A 21,749-nucleotide genomic window follows, 5' to 3' on the forward strand; every position below is an offset into this window, starting at 1 on the left:
TCACCTTCCTACCATCTTTTATGTACCACTTGGTTCGTATATCTAAAATGACCACTATCTTGAATACCTTTCCATATCCATGAAACCACCCTGTAGGACCATATGAGCCAAAGACACTCTCTACTTAAGTACTTAACCCTCACTAAGTTAGACCATGGGTTTAAATCACCTGACACTAGGTTTCAAGAGAGTTTCCAAAGGAGACTAAGGTTAACATCTTTCATTCTCCTGACATGAAGACCCCTATGTTTCTTAGGACAACAAAGTTTTTTCCACCCAATCAAATGAGAGTTCTTATTTTCAAAAGTTCTAATCCATAAAAAATCTCTCATGATTTTTCAATTTTTTGAGAGATAGAATGAGGAAGTCGAAAGCGCATCATTCAGTAAATGGGCACTGCTGAAAGGACCGAGTTAACTAGGATAATTCTTCTGGCCATTGAAAGTAAATGACCACTCAAACCATCCAATTTTGATTGCATTTTGCTAATTATGGAGTTGCACATACCTGATTTTAATTTGCCAGTAAAAATGGGAACCCCCAAATATTTTATGGGCAAGCTTCTAAGACTCCACCGGGTAAGATATCTAACTCCATTGATTCTGTTCCAAGGGACATTAAAATATATCAACATAGATTTTTTCTTGCTCACCTTGAGACTAGATTCTTTTTTAAATGCTTCTATAACCATCACAAACTGCTCAATTGAATCGTCTTGATCTTTGATAAAAAATAAAACATCATGTGCATATAGGCTATGACTCCATTGGAATGATCTCACTGCACTAGGGATAATACTCATTCTCTCTTCTTCTACCTGCATTTTCCTACTAAGCCTCCCCATGACCAACAAAAAAAGATACGGTGATTAACGGTTCCCCTTGTTTAATTCCCCCAGTATTCAAAAAACAATCCTCAGGTTGATCATTTATCATAACAGAGAACTTAAGAGTAGTCACGCAAATCATGACCCTCTAAATCCACTCCTCACTAAAACTGAAGAGTAAAGTTTTTTCCAAGAAACTACAACTTACCCTGTCATAAGCCTTCATCAAATCAGTTTTGAATATGAAGTTAGGATCTTTATTGGGCCTTAAAGAATCTACCATCTCATGAGCTATTAGAATGCTCTCTTGAATACTTCTGCCTTTTAAGAAAGCTCTTTGATTATCCAAAATTATGCGTTGGAGAATACTTCTCATGTGCAAAACCATAATTTTCGATATGATTTTGTATAAGAAATTGCACAAACTAATGGGTCTATATTGTGTGAGTTTCTTTAGCCCTGCAACCTTGGGAATCAAAACAATATTAGTAGCATTTATCCTTTTCAATATTTTGCCCGAATGAAAAAAATGTATAACTATTGAGCAAACATCATCACCAATGATTTTTCAATAATGCAGAAAAAAGAAGCCTGGAAAATCATCAGGTCCTGAGGAGCTTTCACCTTTCATATCAAAAACCGCCTCTTTTCACTTCTTCTCTGGTGACAGGTTTTAGAAGATCATCATTCTCTCTGAGAGTTACCTGTGGATTGGCTTTACCCTCCAATTCTTCTGCATCCACCTCATCTCTTGAAAAAAAGTCGATAAAAAATTCTCTGGCTTGACAAGCAATATCAGCTTGCTCATACCATTTACTACCCACATCATCTTCAATCATCCCAATGAAGTTTTTAAGCATGTTCTTCTTGAATCGACTGTGAAAATAAGCTGTGTTTTGGTATTGTCGATGAGAAACATTCGAGCAGTGGAGCAAAAGCTACAAAAAGAAGAATGGGCTAAAGCAGCCAAAGAGCAAGGTCAGGAAGGGAAGGAGGTCCTAGCAGGCTCCCGAGTGTTCGATTACTCCCCCTGAGTTCCAATGAAGATACTCAATTGAAACGTTAAGGGGATTGGTCGTCGGCCCGCCGGCAAATTATGGATGTGTTGAGACGCTATAATGCAGATATTGTTTTTCTGCTTGAAACAAACGTTAGTAAGGACAATTTTTAGGCCATGAGAAAGGAGTTTCCATTCTATAGATCACAGTCAGATAATTTGTCTATGGAATCCGACTACGGTAAAAGCCGATGTCATGAATTGCACGGATCAACTAATCTCACTGCTTGTAGAGTGTAAGCGTGGTCGTGACCGTCATGTACGCTCGAAATGAAGCGCCTAAGCGAGCGGAGCTATGGCAGTATTTAATGAACCATCCAAATGACCAACCATGGATCTTGTTTGGGGATTGGAATACTACCGGGAGTCTGACGGAAAGGATTGGATCTAGATTTGGCAGAAGCTTAGTAAATGAGCGGTGGATTTCACTTTTTTTCGAATCCAGCTGGTAGAGTTATTCCTAAACTGATGTCAGATCATGTTGGTTTACTTGTTTCTTCTCAACCCCATCTCAAACCGAATTCTCCCTTGAATTTTTTGAAGAATTGGACTCTTAAAGAGGGTTGTGAACGAATTATTCAAGAAAGCTGGAGCAAGCCAGTGAGTGGATGTGCTATGTTTGTTTTAACAACCCGATTGGATTTCACGAAACGGAATCTTATAAGATGGGCTAGATCTGCTATTGGGGATATTGCAGGTCGTGTTAAAGAAATACACTCTGCCTTAGAGAATTGCCAGCAGCAGTTGCACAATGACAGCCAAGAGGGCGTTTCAAAGGAATTGGACCTGCAGGATGAGCTATATATATTGCGGGAAATATAAGAGTTGATATGGAAGCAAAAGGCACGTTGTAGGTGGCTGGAAGAAGGTGATCGAAATACGGCTTTCTTTCACTCCCTTTGTAACAAAAACATTAAACGGAATCGCATTAACAATCTTGTGGTCGATGATGGTTCAGAGGTGAATGATCCAAAAGCTATGCAAGAAGAGGCCATAAAGTTCTTCTCTCATCTGTTCATGAAGTCCGGCCTGAAGCTCAGAAAATAAAATCAAGTAACACTTGAAAAATTCAGTAACTGTTTACTGCTTTGGCCATACAAACCAGGTCACACCAACCAACCTATAAATCAAAAGATGATTAATGGTACCTAAATCATCTTAGAACAAGTTAGATAATTGTGTTATGCTATTAGAACAGAAACAAAATCAAAAGAACAACCTGTTGGGTCGGTTTCAGGCAACGCCTCCCCTGTGACAGGGAAAAACCAAAAACACTGTTATTTAAAACAGTTTAATCGCACAGAAGAGGGCTGCGTACCTGATGCCGCCATTGTTGAGCTGCGGTGGTCACCGGAAAAGGGAGGTCATCGGAGATTCTCTACTCAGCCGGGCTGCAGCCCCCACAAGCGTAGGCTTCCTCAGGCAGCTGATGAGTAGACCCTGTATTCCTCTTTCGCACACCAAGGTCGCTCATGATACCCTTTATTTATAAGCACAAAATAGGAATGGTTGTGTAACCGTCCCCTCTAATATTATGCAGGTTTAACGGAAGGAGCATTTTATGGGGAGTGTTACCCACATCGTGGGTAACCACCACTAACGTAGTGGTTTATTCCAACATTCTCCCACTTGTTTCAACGATAAACCCTTTAACCAGAAAACTTTATGGGAATAACTTGATGAATAGAATAACCTTTTTATTCTATTCTATAGGTCTTTTAGTTGAATCTCTAATCCTTATGAGATTAACAACAACCATAATGAGAATCAAAAAATGAAAGTGATCACTTTATTTATGTGCATATGTCAAAAAAGAGTTTAACAATCCCATCCTCATTACATGTTCGAAATATAATCTCGGTGCTAGCCCTTTAGTAAGATGATCAATGATCATCTCTTTGGTACCCATATTGACAATGTGCACTAAATGATTCTCCGTCCTTTCTTTAACAACAAAATACATCAATTCCATATGCTTGCATGACGTAATACTTTTGTTGTTGTTCGAAAAGGACACCGCAACTTCATTATCACAGTAGACCTTCAGTGGCTTCCCAATGAAATCAACCACCTTTAACTGTGATATGAAGTTTTTGAACCATATAGCCTGTGAAGTAGTCTCGTACAATGCTATGAATTCTGCTTCCATGGTATGGGCAGTAGTGGTCGTCTGCTTCCCACTCCTCCAAGAGATTGCGCCCCCAGCAAGTAAGAAGACGTACTCAATAGTAGACTTTCTACTATCAAGGCATTCTTCTAAATCTGCATCTGAGTAGCCAATGATCTCGAGGTGATCAACTTTATGATACGTCAACATATAGTCTTTTGTCCCTTGCAAGTACCACAAGACTTTCTTGGCAGCCTTCCAATGGGGTAAACCTGGGTTAGACTAAAATCTGCCAAACACCCTTACTGCAAAAGAAATATCTGGTCGAGAACATGTCTGCGCGTACTGCAAGCTGCCAACAACTGATGCATATGGATAAGCACTCATCTGTGCTTTGTCAATATCGTTCTGTGGACAATCCTTTAGGCTCAGCTTGTCATCTTTTGATATGGGTGTAGAACTAGGAGAACAATTCTTCATTCCATATCACTTTAACACCTTATCTATATAGGATCTCTGGGAGAGGCCTAGAAAACCTTTTGCTCTGTCTCGACAGATCTCAATGCCAAGAACATAAGCAGCCTCACCCATATCTTTCATATCAAAATGTGATGCAAGAAACTGTTTTGTCTCTGAAAGCAACTTTATATCGTTGGTTGCAAGTAAAATGTCATCCACATACAACATCAATATAATGAACTTACTTTCACTTTCCTTAAGGTATATACATTGATCAATAATGTTTTCTGTAAACCCGAAAGTCACGATGACTTGGGAAAAATTTAATATACCTCTATTGGGAGGCCTATTTAAGTCCATATATTGATTTGTTAAGCTTGCAAACCAAACAATCATCTTCAGAGAAACCAAGAGGTTGTTCTATGTATACCTCTTCATTCAGATCCCCGTTGAGGAACGCTGTTTTCACATCCATCTGATGTAGCTCTAAGTCATAATGAGTTACGAGGGCCAGAATTATCCTCATTGACTCCTTAGTTGAGACATGAGAAAATGTCTCATTATAGTCAATGCCCTCCATCTGGGTGAATCCTTTAGCAACCAATCTTGTTTTATGTCTCTCTATGTTACCTTTGGAGTCATTCTTGGTCTTAAATACCCATTTACACCCTACAAGCTTTACTCCTTTAGGTAACGTGATAAGATCCCACACTTGATTTTTACCCATAGAGTCTAACTCTTCTTTCATGGCTTCTATCCAGTGCGAAGATTGTTTGCTTTCAACAGCTTCCATAAAAGTCAATGGGTCATCATCCATATTTATGAAATCACTAGGCTCCTGAAGGTACACTACATAATCATGATGTATGGCAGATCTCCAAACAGGTCATTCTTCAGGCTTAGATTGAACCTGATCATCCTGTTCGTGCTCTTCCACATTGTCCACAATAGGTTCACTTTGGATTTGTGCATTAATAATTGAATGATCAACCATACTATCATTAGAAATAACAATGTGGTATCTTTCGATATTTTCCTTAACAGTTGACGAAACTGGATCCTGTACTTTCTCAAAACCAAGGCTTTAAAGTGCACTCAATCCTACTAAACCATTTTTTAGGAATTTTGCCTTATCTGTTTCAACAATCTGTGGTGAGTGAAATAAGCAATAAAACTTGTACTTTTTTTATCTTTCTGGATAACCAATGAAATATCCACTGGTTGTTCTTGGATCAAAGGCTTTAATGTGGGGGTTATACAGTTTAGCCTCTGCAGGACATCCCCATATGTGCATATAAGACAATGATGGTTTCCTACATGTCCACAGCTCGTAAGGAGCTTTAGGCACAGATTTCGTAGGAACCTTATTCAAAATATGCACAACAGTCCTTAAGGCTTCACCCCACAACTTTATAGGAAGTGTTGAATAATTCAACATAGCTCTTACCATTTCCTTAAGCGTACGATTTCTCCTTTCAGCTACATCATTCTGATAGGTACTACCAAACATAGTATATTGAGGCACAATGCCTTCCTTTTTGAGAAATTGCGCTAATGGTCCTTCCCTTTGCCCCATCTCAGTAAATCTACAATAATATTCGCCACCTCTATCAGACCTGACTATCTTAATAACCTTATCGGTTTGTTTCTCTACTTCTTTCTTAAATTTCTTAAATATATGAAAAACATTAGATTTTTCAAAGATTAAGTAAAGATACATATACCGAGAATAGTCATAAATAAAAGTGACAAAATATTTTTTGCCTGTGTAACAGGGGAAAAACGGTCCACATACATCCGTATGGACTATCTCCAATATCTCACTACTGTGTTTGACACCCTCTTTATATGTGTTTGTATGCTTAACCTTTATGCAATCAACACATGGGTCATTGTCAGTAAAATCTAGATATTTTAAGATCCCTTCATTTACGAGTCTCTTTATTATCTTTTCAGAGATATGACCCAACCTTCGATGCCAAAACATGTAAGATTTATCATTTATCAAACTATGTTTATTTCCAACCAATGTGTATTCAGAAGTCAGAAACTCCGAAGTTTGGATCATCACATTCAATCTATATAAATCATCATAAATTGATGCAGAACCAATTTCAATTGAATTTCTGAATATGAACTATTTGGAATTTTCAAACTTAAAACAATATCCAAATTTATCCAACTTTGAAATTGAAATTAAGTTTCTACTATACGATGGAATATAAAAGACATCATGAAGATCTAAAACTACGTCTGTATCCAGAGTAATCCTGCAGGTTCCAACACCCTTAACATGTGAACGCATCTTGTTTCCTGAATAGATGTTTTTCTCATGCATTGTTGGTTCCCTTCTGCTCAGGAACACCTGTAGATAGTTGGAAATATGAACAATAGCACCAGAATCAATCTACCAGCTATTTTCAGGAATTTGTAATAAATTACATTCATGAGAAACAAATGACAAATTACCTCTATTTTTCAACCACTTTTTATACTTTATGCAATCTGCCTTTATGTATCCCTTCTTCTTACAAAAGAAGCACTTTATGGGAGCAGAGTTGGATTGCTTGTCTTGGGATGACTTATCCTCAGTTGGCTTCTTCCTAGCATTTTTCTTAAATGCATTCTTCCTTGGTCCTACCTTGGATGTATGAGAAGTCATATGTGCACTCTGCACCTTCTCTCATTTCAACCTTTCTTCTTCTTCAACACACTTGGACATAAGTTCATTGAATGTTCATTCATCATTATGTGTGTTATAAGAGATTTCGAAAGGTTTGTATTCCAAAGGTAAGAACATTAAAACTAAATGCACTAGGAAAAAATCAGAGATGGAGAGCTTTATGTCATTTAGCTGAGACGCTATGTTCCTCATCTCCAAAATGTGTTGGCGAATGTTTCTCCCTCCAGTATATTTCATAGATATGAGTTTTGACATCAAGGTACTAGCTTTGGCCTTGTTTGAACTCACAAATTGTGCCTCAATGGCACTCAAAAATTCCCTCACTGTTCTGCATTGTGGGATAGCATTACGAATATTCTTAGCTACTTTATATTGCAAAAGCAACAAGCTAAGCCTATTCGAGCGCTCTCACTTCTCAAAAGCAATCTTTTGATCAGCAATGCTCTGATTAGTGAGGGAAGCGGGTTCATCTATCCTTAGGGCCAAATCTAAATCCATATACCCTAATATAAAAAAAGCAGTTTCTTTTCAATCACTAAAATTAGATCCATCAAGAAAATGTATAGAGCTTGAGCCATATAAAATCACAGAACTAGAAATTGCATGATAAAAGGCACGTATCAAGAAGCATTCGTACGAGACTAAAAATTTTAATGGAAAAAGCAAAAGAATAAAGGCTCTTGATATGCTTATTTCCAGGAGAGTGAGGGGGGTCATCAGAGTCCTACTTTGGTAAGAGCTCTGACATGTGAAACGACTTCGCCTACTGACCATATTCGGTAAAACTAAGGTTCTGTGAAGTTAGACCATCAACACAAGGTACCTTTGGATACACATGTGTGATGTATCTCAACACATTTACCTTATTTTACCCTACTTAAAATTCTAAACACGATAAAACCACATTTGGGTCGTTTATCATTTCATGAATATAAGTACAATAGTAATATTGGCTAAAACTGTATGATAGTACAAAATTTTGACAACATACATGTATTCAGTCACTTTGGTGACATGAATACACTAAATTATCTAACTATCCTTGATGCCAATATTTAAACAACACCTTAAAATGGTTCAAAGTTGGATGAACCTATCATATGAACCATGAACCGTTCCGAAACCTGGATGAACCGGTCATATGACCCTAAAAAACGGTTCGAAAACTAAATGAACCGGTCAAATGATCCACAAACCGGTCTGAAAACTGGATGAACCGGTCAAAATGACCCACGAACCGGTCCTAAAACCGTATGAACCGTTTAAATGACCCATGAACCAGTCCTAAAACTGCATGAACTGGTCCTAAAACCGTATGAACCGGTTAAATCAAGCTCTGAATCGGTTCAGAATATACCAAACTGGGCCCATTATACTCTAAACTGGTCTCTGCTGCAGTGAACCAGTCTCAGTTATCTGAGAACTGGTTCTAGAGAGATCCGGATCGGTTCAAAAATAGGTTGAACCGGCTGAAACGGTTTGTACCCGGTTATAGCTTATCCGGATCCGGTTCTGTCAAAGTGACGAATCCAGAACCATATAATCTGGTTTTAATCAGATTTTGGATCAGTCACTAAAAGAACCGGGTTTGGCTTACCAGGATCCGATCCAGAGAATGTTTTCGGATTCGGGATCTAAGACTCGAAGATCTGAATCCGGACCCAACCCGATTTATCTTCATGAGTCGGTACGGGTCATCAGATCTAGGTCAGAACCGCTACCCGATCCAAAGAGACTTTATGGATAGGATATGGTTCCAGAGATCCAAAAACTCATCTCACAGACCTGATCTGAATCAAAAAATATAACGGGTCAGGGTCATATGGATTTGGATCCATTACCCGAGAAACAGATCTGATCCAAAAAAAATCTTGGATCGGGTCGGATAATATGGATCAAATATAATCACGGATCCGATCCAGACCCAAAATCCACGCAGGTCAGGGTTCTAAACAGAAACAGGTCCCCCACCCGAATCCCAGATCCGATCCGAATCAACTTTATGGATCAGATTCGGGTGGGCGAGTCCGGTTCAGAAAATGAACCCGACTCGAAACGGTTTAAAAAAGAAACCTTATACGCGAAATAGGGTTTTTCAAACCCTATTTGCGTTTTCTTCTCCAGTCGTAGAGGGGAAAGGCTGCCGTCGGCCCCGGCGGTCCGACAATCCCACGATTGCCGGCGATTCGTAAGGTAACCGGTGGAGTTCCTCCACCGTCAGTGACCTGACGGTCACTTTCTTTCGACGGTGGGGAAAAAACAACCAGTGATGCCGGCTGCCGAGCTCCGACGACTCGATAGTCGCCGGCGAAAGCGAAGTCGGCTCTGCAACACCCAGATGGAGAAGAAGGAGGCCACGGGCAGCCGGCGCACCCAACCCGATTGAAAACCCCCAAAATTTGAGGTAAGCCTCCCTTTTTTTTTGTTCTGTCACCCAACGGCGACAGTCGCTGGCTGCCGGCGACATCATGTCGCCCCACGATGACCTGCTGTCGACAGCCTGCAAGGTCTCCCCACGGCGATGCTTCTCTTCCGGAAAACCTCTGTCGCCTCATGGTGACAGTTGTCGGAAAACACTGTCGCCCAATGGCGACAGTTGCCGAGAAAACCCCAAAACACCATCGAACCGTCGCACCGAAGGCGTGGCGTGGGCCCATAACCCATTGTTGGGTCAGTTTCCGGCAATGCCTCCCCTGTGACAGGGAAAAACCAAAAACACTGTTATTTAAAACAGTTTAATCGCACAGGAGAGGGCTGCGTACCTGATGCTGCCATTGCTGACCTGCGGTGGTCATTGGAAAAGAGAGGTTGCCGGAGATTCTCTGCTCAGTCGGGCTGCAGCCACCACAAGCGCAGGCTTCCTCAGGCAGCCGGTGAGTAGACCCTGTATTCCTCTTTCGCACACCAGGGTCGCTCATGATACCCTGTATTTATAAACACAAAATGGGAACGGTTGTGTAACCGTTCCCTCTAATATTATGCAGGTTTAACGGAAGGAGCACTTTATGGGGAGGGTAACCACCACCAATGTGGTGGTTTATCCCAACACAACCCACCGCCCGAGCTCAAAAGATAAGATCACCAAAGAAAAAAGGTAGCAAATTTAAAATGGTCAAAGCAGATTTTAAGTACCTGAAAGCTCTTCAAAACCTTCTTGGTGGCATCAAATAACCATGGAACCCCAAAATCCAAGGTTCCCACCAAGATTGGATCCACAAGAATGTTGAGACCATCCACACCCAACAACCAACTATTACCCTACTCCAATCTTTTTTCCAAATAACACTGAGTGAATCACTAGAATTCTCAGCTAAAATTCAAAAACAAAAGAAACCCACCTCCAAATAGGTCAGTTTCATAGAGCCTGGGCCTCGGTTTGCCTCGCCGGAGGAACTCGGCTTGGCGATGGCTGCCTTCGGTTTCTGGCCACCGGAAGCTAGAGCAGAGACCACTCTGCCTGACCTGATGCTGGGAGGCGTTTTTTGGCATGAAAAAGAGACTAGAGATTGAGAATTGAGAGAAGAATTGGGGAAGAGAAGGATGGGGTTTGTGGTTTTGGGGGTTAAGAGTGGGGAGTTGCAGAGAAGCGCCATTATTTATTTGCTAGTTTCAGCTACCTTTCTTTCTTTTCTAATGTTATTATTAGGATTTATGGAATAAAGCTGGACGAGTGTTTGAAGTCCTGTTATATTTTTGGTGGTGGGCAACAGAACACGCCATTTTTTTTATAATCAAGCTGGGAGATTAAGGCTCCTCACCTGTACCATCAATAGACATGACCTACTATGGTTGGGACTCAACTCACCAACAGAACACACCTTGCTTCGAGGGACACTAACGTATGCGGTGCATGCAATGCAATCTGGCATTCATATGCCTTGTTCCAATGCAAGTCCCAAAACTGGTCACAAGTTGTGCTCGGGTTTTTGACATATGGACTAGGGGGTAGGTGGCTTGGTCTTGTGGCCTTGGGCTGCTTGCTAGGCTATAGCCCCGAGTGTAGCTTGATCTGGTGCAATCGAATCTAGGCAAAGTTCAGGCTTGGTTCAGTAATCTCGTGGCAAGCTCATGCTCGCGTTTGAACTTGAAATTCCGTAACAAAACAATGTTAAGCCACTGTGAGAAATATCGATAGGCGGCAATACCATGTTTTTGTCACAGTACTTTTATATTAAAAGGAGTAGTTGCTGATAGAATTGTAAACCTATCAAACTCTTTTTTTGAAAGGCAAGCTGAGGTTAGGCAGGCAGACCCTACCAGTTATACAACTATACCATTGGATTTTGAACCTGCAACGTCCCAGCGCAAGGTGACCGTGCACTAGCTGCTCCTACCAGACAAGCGGAGCCCCCCGTTTGGTAAAATCAGTCTCCAACTTATCCCAATATACCACAGCCGTGGTTACCCATGTGGCCAGCTGTGCCCTATGTCAAGCAGGAGGTTAGGATTGAATGATTGAATCCCACCGGTGCATGGAGGCTGTCGTTGCTTGTTACTTTATCAGGGGGCTCATAAGGCGGGGTAATCATGTACTCAACCTAGAGTTTTACCTAGCTGAGAGGCGGGCCTATTAAATGACCTAGGGTTTCGTTAGTCTTCAAAAAAAAACTTATCTCAATATTATTGTGATGATAAGAAGTCTATATTTTGTACTTAAACTTACCTTTCCAACTTTTTCAATCTTATGTTCTTTTTTCGGTTGGTACCTTCTCGAAATTTTGTAAAAAGAACACAATTTTAATTTCTGGTGAGATTTTTTTCCATGCTGAGAAAATACCGATATTGACAGTCATAGCTTTGGGTTAAGCAACCTAAAGCATGTTGGATCAAGGCTCTTTTTACACCTCTTGTTGATGAGCGGTTCTGTAGGCATGCTTGAGCTCCAGCTCCAGCAAACTCTATCAAGTAGACTTGGGATAGGACCATAGTCCCCTAGGATGCAAAGTTGGTCAGGAAAATTGTCCAAATTCAAAAGTGTTTGTTCCATGTTAAGCTAACCAGGTAAATACTGAATTAGGTGGCATAATGTTGCTGGATCCGTAAGGATACACTACCTTATTCAAAACATATATTCCCGAGTAAATCATGAACACCTTGCTCAGTCTCAGCCTAGCTCAAGTCTGTTTTGCTAGACACGCAATCTACGAGTCAACCATGCAATCAGAGAGAGAGAGAGAGAGAGCATATTCCAAAACAGTACCACTCTAATTCCCACTCGAACAAGCATTTCACGAGAGAAGATAGACATGCACTTGGAATTCCCATTGGCACCATCTATGGCTGTAGGGCTCGCAAGCAAATCCAAACCAACCAAGCTTGACCAGTTCAAGCTCAGCATGTTAAGGCTGAAACTAAGCTCGCATTTGTGACAAGCCGAGCGGAGTCAGGCCAAGTCTGAGAAACGTAGGGAACCATGCTCATCTGGCTGACCCAAAAAATTAAAATTTTAAATCTGATAATATAACCGGCTAATCAAAAGGATGAACCAAAAATAAACTGTGAATCAACTTAGGTACATGATAATGTAATATAAGACACTCCATTCCTACAGTGCATGATGATGTAATAAAAGACACTCCCATCCTACAGAACCACCTGAAAGATATCCCGTTTCTGTCAATAGGATGATCACCAATTAAAATATAAAGGCACAAGCAATCCTTCTTGCACCAGAGTACCACAAAAGAGAACACAGAAAATGACATCTTTTGCCAAACACATCCTATATAAATCCTCTGCAAACAAAGCAGCAATTCTCTAAGAAATAAAATTACCCAATTTAGTAATTTTCAACTTTGAAAAGTTCTTCTGAAGAATCTCATGCAATCTACATTCTTTTTGAAATCTTCCACCCACAACCATGCAGATCTCCATAGCTGCACTCAGCACCATGACATCCAATCTTAACCTTCTTAAGTGACAGACAGTTGATCTGTACTCCAGGCCTGCAGTTGTTTGCTGCCACTGGATATTAGGACAATGCTCTTTATCAACCCAGGACTGTCATGAATGAACACATTCTCATGCAAATGCTTTAGGCACCAAGCTTCTGGACCCAGCCGAATAGGTTGTGCTGCATTGATATCTGGAACTGATTCAAGCTCAGGTTCTAAGTATCCCATAGCAGGTCATCTAGCAACTAAGTACATGAAGAGGCACATAAGAACACATCATTAGAACAGATTTATATACAAAACAGTAACTTGAAGTATTCCACTTTGTTATCTTCAGTAATCATAAAAAAATGGAAGTCAAGCAAGTGGTTTTTCACTCAAGTTGCAAAAACAAATTTACATTAGAAATATCAGAAACCTTTAAATATTAACAGTTGGGTAGTTCCGTTTGCTGACATTTGGAAAAATATTTTTTTAACACAAGCATAAATTAGGGCCTGTTTGGAGATGGTAATCGGTGTAGGAATTCAGGTTCTGGCAACTAGTTTGGTCTAACTTCTGTAGTAATGGTTGCTTGGGAGTTTGAGGAATTGAAGAGGTCGTTGACGCATTTGTTCCTTCATATTGGCACAAAAGGAGCTAATTGGTAAACACTATCTTTAGAGGTAGTATTTGCCAATTCCTGGAATTTGAGTGTGTTCACTTTTCCAATTCCACGAACACCCTAGATGCTTGGCTTCCAAATAGAGCCTTATTGTGGTAATATCAATGCAATCAACCTATCATGATAACATTTTGATATGAATACATTATAAAGAACATAATCTTATCCTGGATGAAATTTCCTATTTAGATTAAATCACATTATAAACATCTCATGATTGATCTTTGCACCAGCCGCTGTTTAAATGAGATGCACACTTTTGATGGTTGTTACTTTGCCAAATAACTAGCTTTATAATTACAGTAACAGTCTATCATACTTAGATAACCAAAGACTGATAGTTGATGCTTCACCAGATTCTGATGATAATGAGAGATAAGTACTCTTATCAATGTTTGACAATTATTACACACCCAATTGTGATTTTGGTATGTTTGGTGGCTTACTTTGTTTATGTCCCCTTTGCAGTCCTTGTTTTGCCTTTTTTTTCCTTCCTTGATGTGTTTCATAAGAAGTTTTGTTCCAGTGTCAGATTGCCATTAGGCTGGTGCCAGAAAATGCATGTTCCAAATATAAAACATGGATTCTGACAGCGTAATGTAGTTAGACCCTTGTGCACATGAATGAATGTCTTTCGGTGGAGGGTGAATCAGGGCAAGTAAGGGCCTGCTAGCCAAGAGCATAGCAAGTTACACATTCTATCTTGGTAGACCTGGTCAATTTCAGGATGACCTAATAACCAACGACTACAGAGTTCATTTCCATATGCACTTCCTATCTGAATAAGAACTTTAGGCGTTGGCCCGCCTACACATTTTCCTTTTAGAGTGCATCAGTCAGCAGTTATATACTCAGCACACACATTTTCCTTTTCTTTGATCAGATCTGGATGAATTTGTGAGAGGAAACAGAATAATAGAAAGCAAATGCCACCTAAAAAGTTCATATAACATAGCATCAATCAAATTAAAACATCATAGCCAATCAAAGAAATATAGGATTTTCAAACTGCTAGAAATTGAATTTGAAAACAAGATGCTGAACCTTTATGAAGAAAAACACAATGAATTATTTACCTTTTATGCCCCATGATAATCTTTTAAGTCCAGACCTGGAGGAAATGGAGATTTGCAGCATAGAAACTTCAAAGTGCGGTTGACAGAGAGATGATATTGAACAAATAATACTAAACCCGGCTGCAACACCAGTCAAAGCAATAAAATGGAATACTTCAATACAGAAAATTTGCCAAATTACTTTAGGCCATTCAAACCACAAAAGAAAAAGAAAAAGAACACTGACCCCACTTCAATAATCTGAAGCACTGAAGCCAACTGGATGGCTAGGAATTGAAATAGCCTTGTGTAATGCACCACTAGTGAAAATTTCTGCAGAACAAAAGGGAAACAACATTGCTTTTGTATCATGAAATAAAAATTACATGAAATTTTGGGCCTTCTACATTCTATTATCTCCCAATGAACAGAACCTAGATATGGCAGAATAAAGCAGCATATCTAGATGGTCGACTGAAAGAGCACCAATATGACATCCAAGAATCCTGGCAATCTCCACCTTGTTTCCATGATAAAATTGAGCTCACAAAATTTTGCTGCATATGCAATATGGATCCAGCTAAATTTAAATTCTCCCCCATAAATGCAAATTTTCTAGTTCAATTAAGTTCAAGAAACATCTGTTGAAATGCACATAACCATGAAGAGATATTCTAGAATCCCAACATAGAAATGTATAAAATATCTCTAAGAATGACACATTGTAATCTAGTGCACTCGGCAAATTTTTCTAACCAAATGGTTGTTGATAGAAATGTTGAACAAGTAAACCAGGCACGCATGACCACTGCAATAACCACCAGAATTAAAATAATTTCAGAGTTCAACAGAGATACCTTACCACCATAGGCGACGTAGAGTTTATCAGCTCCCAGGACTTGTGTAAGCAAAAATATGCTCTGCAGATAAAAATAATCAACTAGAGTAACATGAGGCAAGATACCATGTAGCACCATAAAAATTCTTCCTCAAAAATAATTATTTCTGTTCTACCAAAACTGCAACACAAACCTTGACCAAGAATCAATGCTGAATTTTCAGCAAATGGAACTATTTTCTGAACTTTTTCACTTGTGAATATTGCTTGACATGCTGGCAGGTAAAACAAACATACAAAAAAGAATAAAGCAGAAGATTAGATATTAGGAATTTCTCATCGAGGTTTGCTTAAATGAAGAAACAAAAAAATGTGGATATCAGGTAATAAGCCAATTTGCTATTTAAAATCATGAAAACGGAAGCAATTTAAAATCAAGTTAAGCCACACATTCAATTCAAATAAATAAACAATGTAAGTGCATGGATAAACCCCACATTTTTTCTATTTGTTCCAAATGCAAATGATTTGCAACTTTTGAAGCAAAAGAAATATAATCTGATAACATGCTTTAAGTATGACCAGAAATTCATTGAAACGGTTTGAAACACAGAAAATCTTGTCTGATTATGATATACAAACATAGATAAGTTCAAGTTATGAATTGTTCAAAACCTGAGAAATGCAACAATTTCTCCTTGCTCGGTTCATTATCGATTTCATCAGCAGAAATATCTATATCAGGTAAGTTCATCAAATGCACCGAGTGACATCCATCCGATACCCAAATTATTGGCATCCCTGTGAATGTGAATGAAAATTTTAAGAGAGATCCACAAAAATATATCACCAAGGGTAAAAAATATGAAACTAAAAGAAAGCTGATCTACTTGATGTATCAGGAAGAACTGCCAGCATCTGAACTTTAACAGGACAATCTAAAGAACTTGTGCACATGTTTCCAGAACCAATGGATGCTTGATTAGAAAATGAGCCATGGGCAGTACGAGGAAGGCATAGCAAGTGTATGGTGCCAATTGAATCCAAAACCAAAAACCTCCTCTGGGACAGAGAATGGATTGAAACTCCTTTACGGTTTAGGGACTTTGAGCTTCTGAAAGCTGCAAAAGATGAGCCGAGCTCACCAGAGTCCTGACTCAGCTTCATTGTTCGAAACTCAACTGCAGAATGAAAAATAAAGATGGATAGAAAAACTTTAGTCTAAATGGTAAGGTTCCCAAAATTTCAGGGATTAAATTATCAAAAAAGAGCAGTCCATGATAATAGATCCTACTCCAACATAGAAGGATGAAAATCATCAATCATGCATATGGTTATTTTCCTTCTCTCACAAATATTCTCAAGTTCAAATAGTTATTCATGAACAATATTGAACACAACTTGATCATAAGTATGGTATTCTAAATGTCTTAGAAGCATGATCACATCTTATTCTCAGGGTTTCTGCAGCAAGATCTTGCAATATTTCAAAATTTCCTGTTCTATAGAATATATAGAAAGTCATGGTAAACATAAATAGAAATAAATATAGAAAAGTTTCAAACTAAACATAAATTTTTTTGAATTGATCTCTTTATACATTGAAACTAGATGATTAATTTAATTTGCTATGATTTCCATGTTTTCATGGTGAAATTACAATTGAAAGAATTATAACTGGATTGAATTATGAAGCTTTTGTCATTGCATAAGCTGTTTGTTCAACCCCAGAACTCGAGAACTGACTACCTATGCTTTTTGATCATGAGATTGCGTTTTCTTAGAATCTCCTCATTCCAAAAACTTTGCAATTCAAAACTAGAATGAAGTTCTCCCAACTTCATATCAACCCCATTGCTCATTATGGGTGACACCCAGTTATAGAGGGCGTATGAAGGCACACAAAAGGTCACTGGCTTCTTCCACACTAAATGATCTTACTACACCATCACTGATCACACCCATTAGACACAAATGTTTGTGTATGGCAAGCATGAAGATGCTCCTTCCATCTGCCACTGAAAATCAAATTCAAGCCTCAATGCACCATTTTTTTCAGCAGTATGTGTTCAATCTACATTTCCTCCTTCCATCAATCTTATGATGAAACTTCCAGCACTTACATATTCTAAAGCTTAAGTGAAAACATGGCTTTTGTTTCTTTTTGTTCTATGCAAAACCTTGTGCAGTGAATTAGTAATGATGGTAGATAGAAATCTGATCATGCTTGCAAATTCCTCATTGACAATAGAACTTCATGAGAAGTCCTACCCATGCACATATACACAAAACGGGAAAAGCAGAACATTGGCAAATGGTAGAAACAACCTTTTAACAAAGCATGTAGCAAATATAATAAATAATATGTGGGCCAACATTTTACACACCATTGTCTCCCTGATTAACCAAATATCAGTAAAGTCTCCTGAGTTGTCATGGCAATTGACACTTCTAAATCAGCCTGACCTGTCGGTCGAGAACCTTCAGTTGCATGTCACATCCATATCAATTATGCCTACAGTTCTCTCCCTGGACGTGTATGCAGGTTATGTGCATATCATATGCCAATATGTCCAAAGATTATATTGACTTAACTGGGAGATGAGAACATTTGTAGTAGCAAACATGGCTTCTCCAAGGACATATTTCTTGTTGGTTGAAACTTTCAAATTTCATCAACTGATGTGTTGTTGCGTGCACCATTTTGGCGTTCAGTCAACCAAAGTGTTTCCACACATCTACAGCAATGACTTGTTCAAAGATTTTCTGCAGTGAATAACTTCATCAAATCTTTGAGGGAGCTGCAAGAAATCAAATCTGATAACAGGTGTATGCTATGCTTTTCTCAACCAACAGCCACCTGATACAGATTGGTATCAATATATGATATCATCATTGTGTCAGCATAGACTCAGTTTAGATACAGCTCAGCAGCAATTGAAATTTTACACCGCCAATTTATGGATACATAGATCCTTGATTTTTTCTGCTGGTTGTCATGCACTGGTGCAGCATACTCAGCTGCTACAGTCACCTTCTGACCTGCATGATCAACAACCGACTAAATCCCTTGCATGTAACAGCAACAACACATAAGTAACAGCATCAGCATGCCCTTAGTTTTTCACAGAAGGAAATGAGACTGCTAGCAGCAATGGTACTCCAACTAATCTATAGGGATCCACTAAAATGAAGCATCCACTCGCTTGATGAGTCTTATGAGACATGCATCACCAAGTTTTGAAATTTCACTGTGTGCAGGCACTCTTAGTTGGGTTAAGGCTATCAATTTGCAGCACTGAACACTTGTGGAACCTCAAGCATTGCCGATAACCCTAATGCAAAAAATCTCATATGGAATCGTTAAAGCACAAGGCTGGATATATTAATTGTTCCAAGCACACGCTCATGTAGCAAAGCCATTACAAACTTTGATCACCTTGAAGTTTGCATGAAAACAACGAGAGGCTCTAGCTTTAGCTGGTTGGTCTACATCAACTTGATGTCAACAGCAATTTTTTGCTTAGGCATTTGCCAACTAAGTCTATATGTGGCAACCACCAGGTTATACAAGGTGACCCACATGCCAAGGTCTTCAATGGAAGAAAGCTATTTATATGGTTAAAGAGGCTCATTATGCAGGGTCAGACACATTCAGTGAAGCTTTTAGCCCATATGGATCTTCCTTATCAAAATGTAAGTTTTTTTTCCCTTCTTTTTGTTCAAAGAGTTCCCATCTACGCACCATAATACCCTTTCTGTGATGTAAGTAGTAGTAGTAGAAATAAATACAAGATGTTGGTTAAGATGCAGTTACTGTATCATCTCCACTACATTCAGTCTCAATTGACTGCTCAATTTTTCATTTCTTTTAATCGTGTACCAATATATTTGTATCTTCCACAAAACAGAAAATAATCAAATGTGTTCGATATGCTCAATGTGATCATTGTGCAAGTACATGATATAAATAGTCAAGTATAGCCTCTTGACCAAAAATATAAAATTTAAGATACTGGATTTGGTGATTAAAAGCCCAAACTTCATTCCAACAAATAGCATCATGAAGGAAATGGACAAAAGTGAGCATTAAAATGAAAAGAAGATATAGTAAAAAGCAAGGATCCAAATCATTAAACATCAAACTTCCAAACGATTTGCTAATTGCAGCTTAAACAACTTACCTAGATTCTTATCCGGCGCATTCAATGCATCTTTCATCTCCTTCAAATCAAGTGAAGGCATCTCCAAACCCTGTGTTGTATGTCTAGAAAGCAGTCCATTTACTTCCTTAGTATCAGCCATCACACTTTTCACCACTGATTTCTCAATGTCATTACAGCCTATTGAATTCAAATGTCCATGGTGGATAGAATAATTTGACTCCACTTGTATGCCATTATCATGCAAAACCAAAGAACCAAAAGACAGATTCAAACTGCTCATATCCACCTTCCTTATTATCCCATTTCGTGTAAATTTTCCAAAGCACAAGCCACCATTTTCAAATTTGGAAAAAACTTTTACATCACAAGAAGATTCGTCATGGTTTCTATCAAGAATCGATCTTTGTCCACCGAAGCCACCATTCTCATGCATTTCGAAACCATTTTTGATCTCCCTCTTTGAAAAGTCGCTGCCTTTTGAATTGTTCCTGATATCTAGCTTCATAGAATCATTACCACCATCAGTTCCCACAACTCTTTCATCAAAATTCCCACAATTTCTTTGAGAACCATCAGATTTCGAACTCGGGCGCTGTGCTTTTCCCCCTTCCTTTCTCCTCCCCTTAACGAGCCCTCTCAACGGGAGAACCCTAACCCCATTATCCTCCCCCAGAATCATATGCCCCATAAAAACCTCCATCGTATAAATCGGCAAAACGCAATCAACAACAGCGCATTTCACCATATCAACAACAACCGACCCGTCCTCACCACCACCCACATCGCCCAATTTCGCACCAAGCACCCAAATCTTCTTCTCAGACAAAGAATGCAACGTAAAGACGTTAACCGACCCAGAGATCCTCACCTTAAACCCATGAGCAAGATCAAGAGCGACCCCAAAATCCGCGCTCTTCGCAACAGACCCGTCACTCTCCTTGCGCTTTAATCTGAGTCGAGCGCGAACGAACACCCTATCCGTCTTCCGGAGGATCCACGCCCTGAGCATCGTCCTCACGCCACCATCCTTCTCCGGCATCACAGTTAAAAAGAGAACCCTTCCACCATCATCCCCGCCGCCGCCCGATCGGTCGTGGAGCCGGAGGAACGAAGCGGAAGAACATGGTGGGGGGATGGAATTAGGGTTCCGGAAGGAGGGGAAAGGGCAGGGAGAGGGAAAAGGGGAAAGTGGGTACAGAAGAATTGAGGAGTCGGAGTGCATGAGAGCAAGAGAGCGGGAGATGGGTTCGAACAGGATGGATGAAACCACCAGAGAGGGGTGGGTTCCGGGAAGATTGAGCCTGCAAGCCTGCATACCATCATCTGCTGCTCCCTCTCATAATATCGAACAACATCCTTAGTAACCCACCATGACCATCAATCAATCACCACCACCACCACCACCACCACCACCTTCTTATTCTATGGCAATACGGTGCTGCTCCTGATGATTCAGGGGATGCAGGGGAGAGGGGTCCTGGTTGCAGGGCGGGTTGGTGGGTGGGGGGGCGCTATTGTATTTATTGTTTGCAACGGTATATATAATAATAACGTTTCTCGGAAATGGTTCAGATTCGGATCCAATGTAACTAGTACCAGATTCGATTAGACTAATCGTATGTTAACCAAACAGATTTCAATTCGGATTCAAATACAGATGGTGTCAAGCTCATACCAGGTCTGTTTTTTAACATATAAACAGGTGTGGATACCCATCAAATTCGAATATTTCCCAGATTTCGGTAGCTAAAAATCAAAACCATATCCTTATCCCAATTATAATCAAATAATGTTTTTGGCTTACCAAATGCAACTAAAAGGGAACTAAATTTGGTCGGATATCAGATAAAATCTGGTTCATTGATGTCCCTACTTATGCTTATCACACTATTGGACATGTTTATGTCTTTACACGGATGTTAAATTGACTGTCTTTAATAAAAGTAAGGTTAGGTAGGTGTGCCCATAGTTCTCACTTTTGAAGGATGAAACAACAAGCT

General features: G+C 39.5%; 1 protein-coding gene and 1 pseudogene across 3 annotated transcripts; both read right to left on the reverse strand.

The window, feature by feature from the left end:
* LOC149832128 (uncharacterized) overlaps positions 1–10,725 on the reverse strand; it is a 52,200-nt pseudogene extending 41,475 nt beyond the window's left edge.
* A 1,891-nt stretch (positions 10,726–12,616) lies between these two features.
* On the reverse strand, positions 12,617–21,138 carry LOC149832129 (uncharacterized). Of its 3 annotated transcripts, XM_090014336.1 has the most exons (9): positions 19,768–21,138; positions 16,474–16,764; positions 16,259–16,384; positions 15,778–15,858; positions 15,603–15,665; positions 14,993–15,078; positions 14,767–14,886; positions 12,907–13,271; positions 12,617–12,727 (listed from the first exon to the last, which is right to left on the reverse strand). In XM_090014336.1, the coding sequence occupies exons 1-5, from the start codon at positions 21,062–21,064 to the stop codon at positions 15,631–15,633; spliced, it is 1,830 nt and encodes a 609-aa protein (XP_089870462.1). In that variant the 5' UTR covers positions 21,065–21,138; the 3' UTR covers positions 12,617–12,727; positions 12,907–13,271; positions 14,767–14,886; positions 14,993–15,078; positions 15,603–15,630. The 3 variants fall into 3 exon arrangements, with proteins under 3 accessions (XP_089870462.1, XP_089870461.1, XP_089870460.1); XM_090014335.1 differs by having other exon boundaries at positions 12,617–13,271; positions 15,608–15,665; XM_090014334.1 differs by having other exon boundaries at positions 12,617–13,271.
* Between the last annotated feature and the right edge of the window lie 611 nt (positions 21,139–21,749).

This window comes from Nuphar pumila, chromosome 7, assembly GCF_984573655.1.
Source record: "Nuphar pumila chromosome 7, dmNupPumi1.hap1.1, whole genome shotgun sequence".
Classification (NCBI taxonomy): Eukaryota; Viridiplantae; Streptophyta; class Magnoliopsida; order Nymphaeales; family Nymphaeaceae; genus Nuphar; species Nuphar pumila.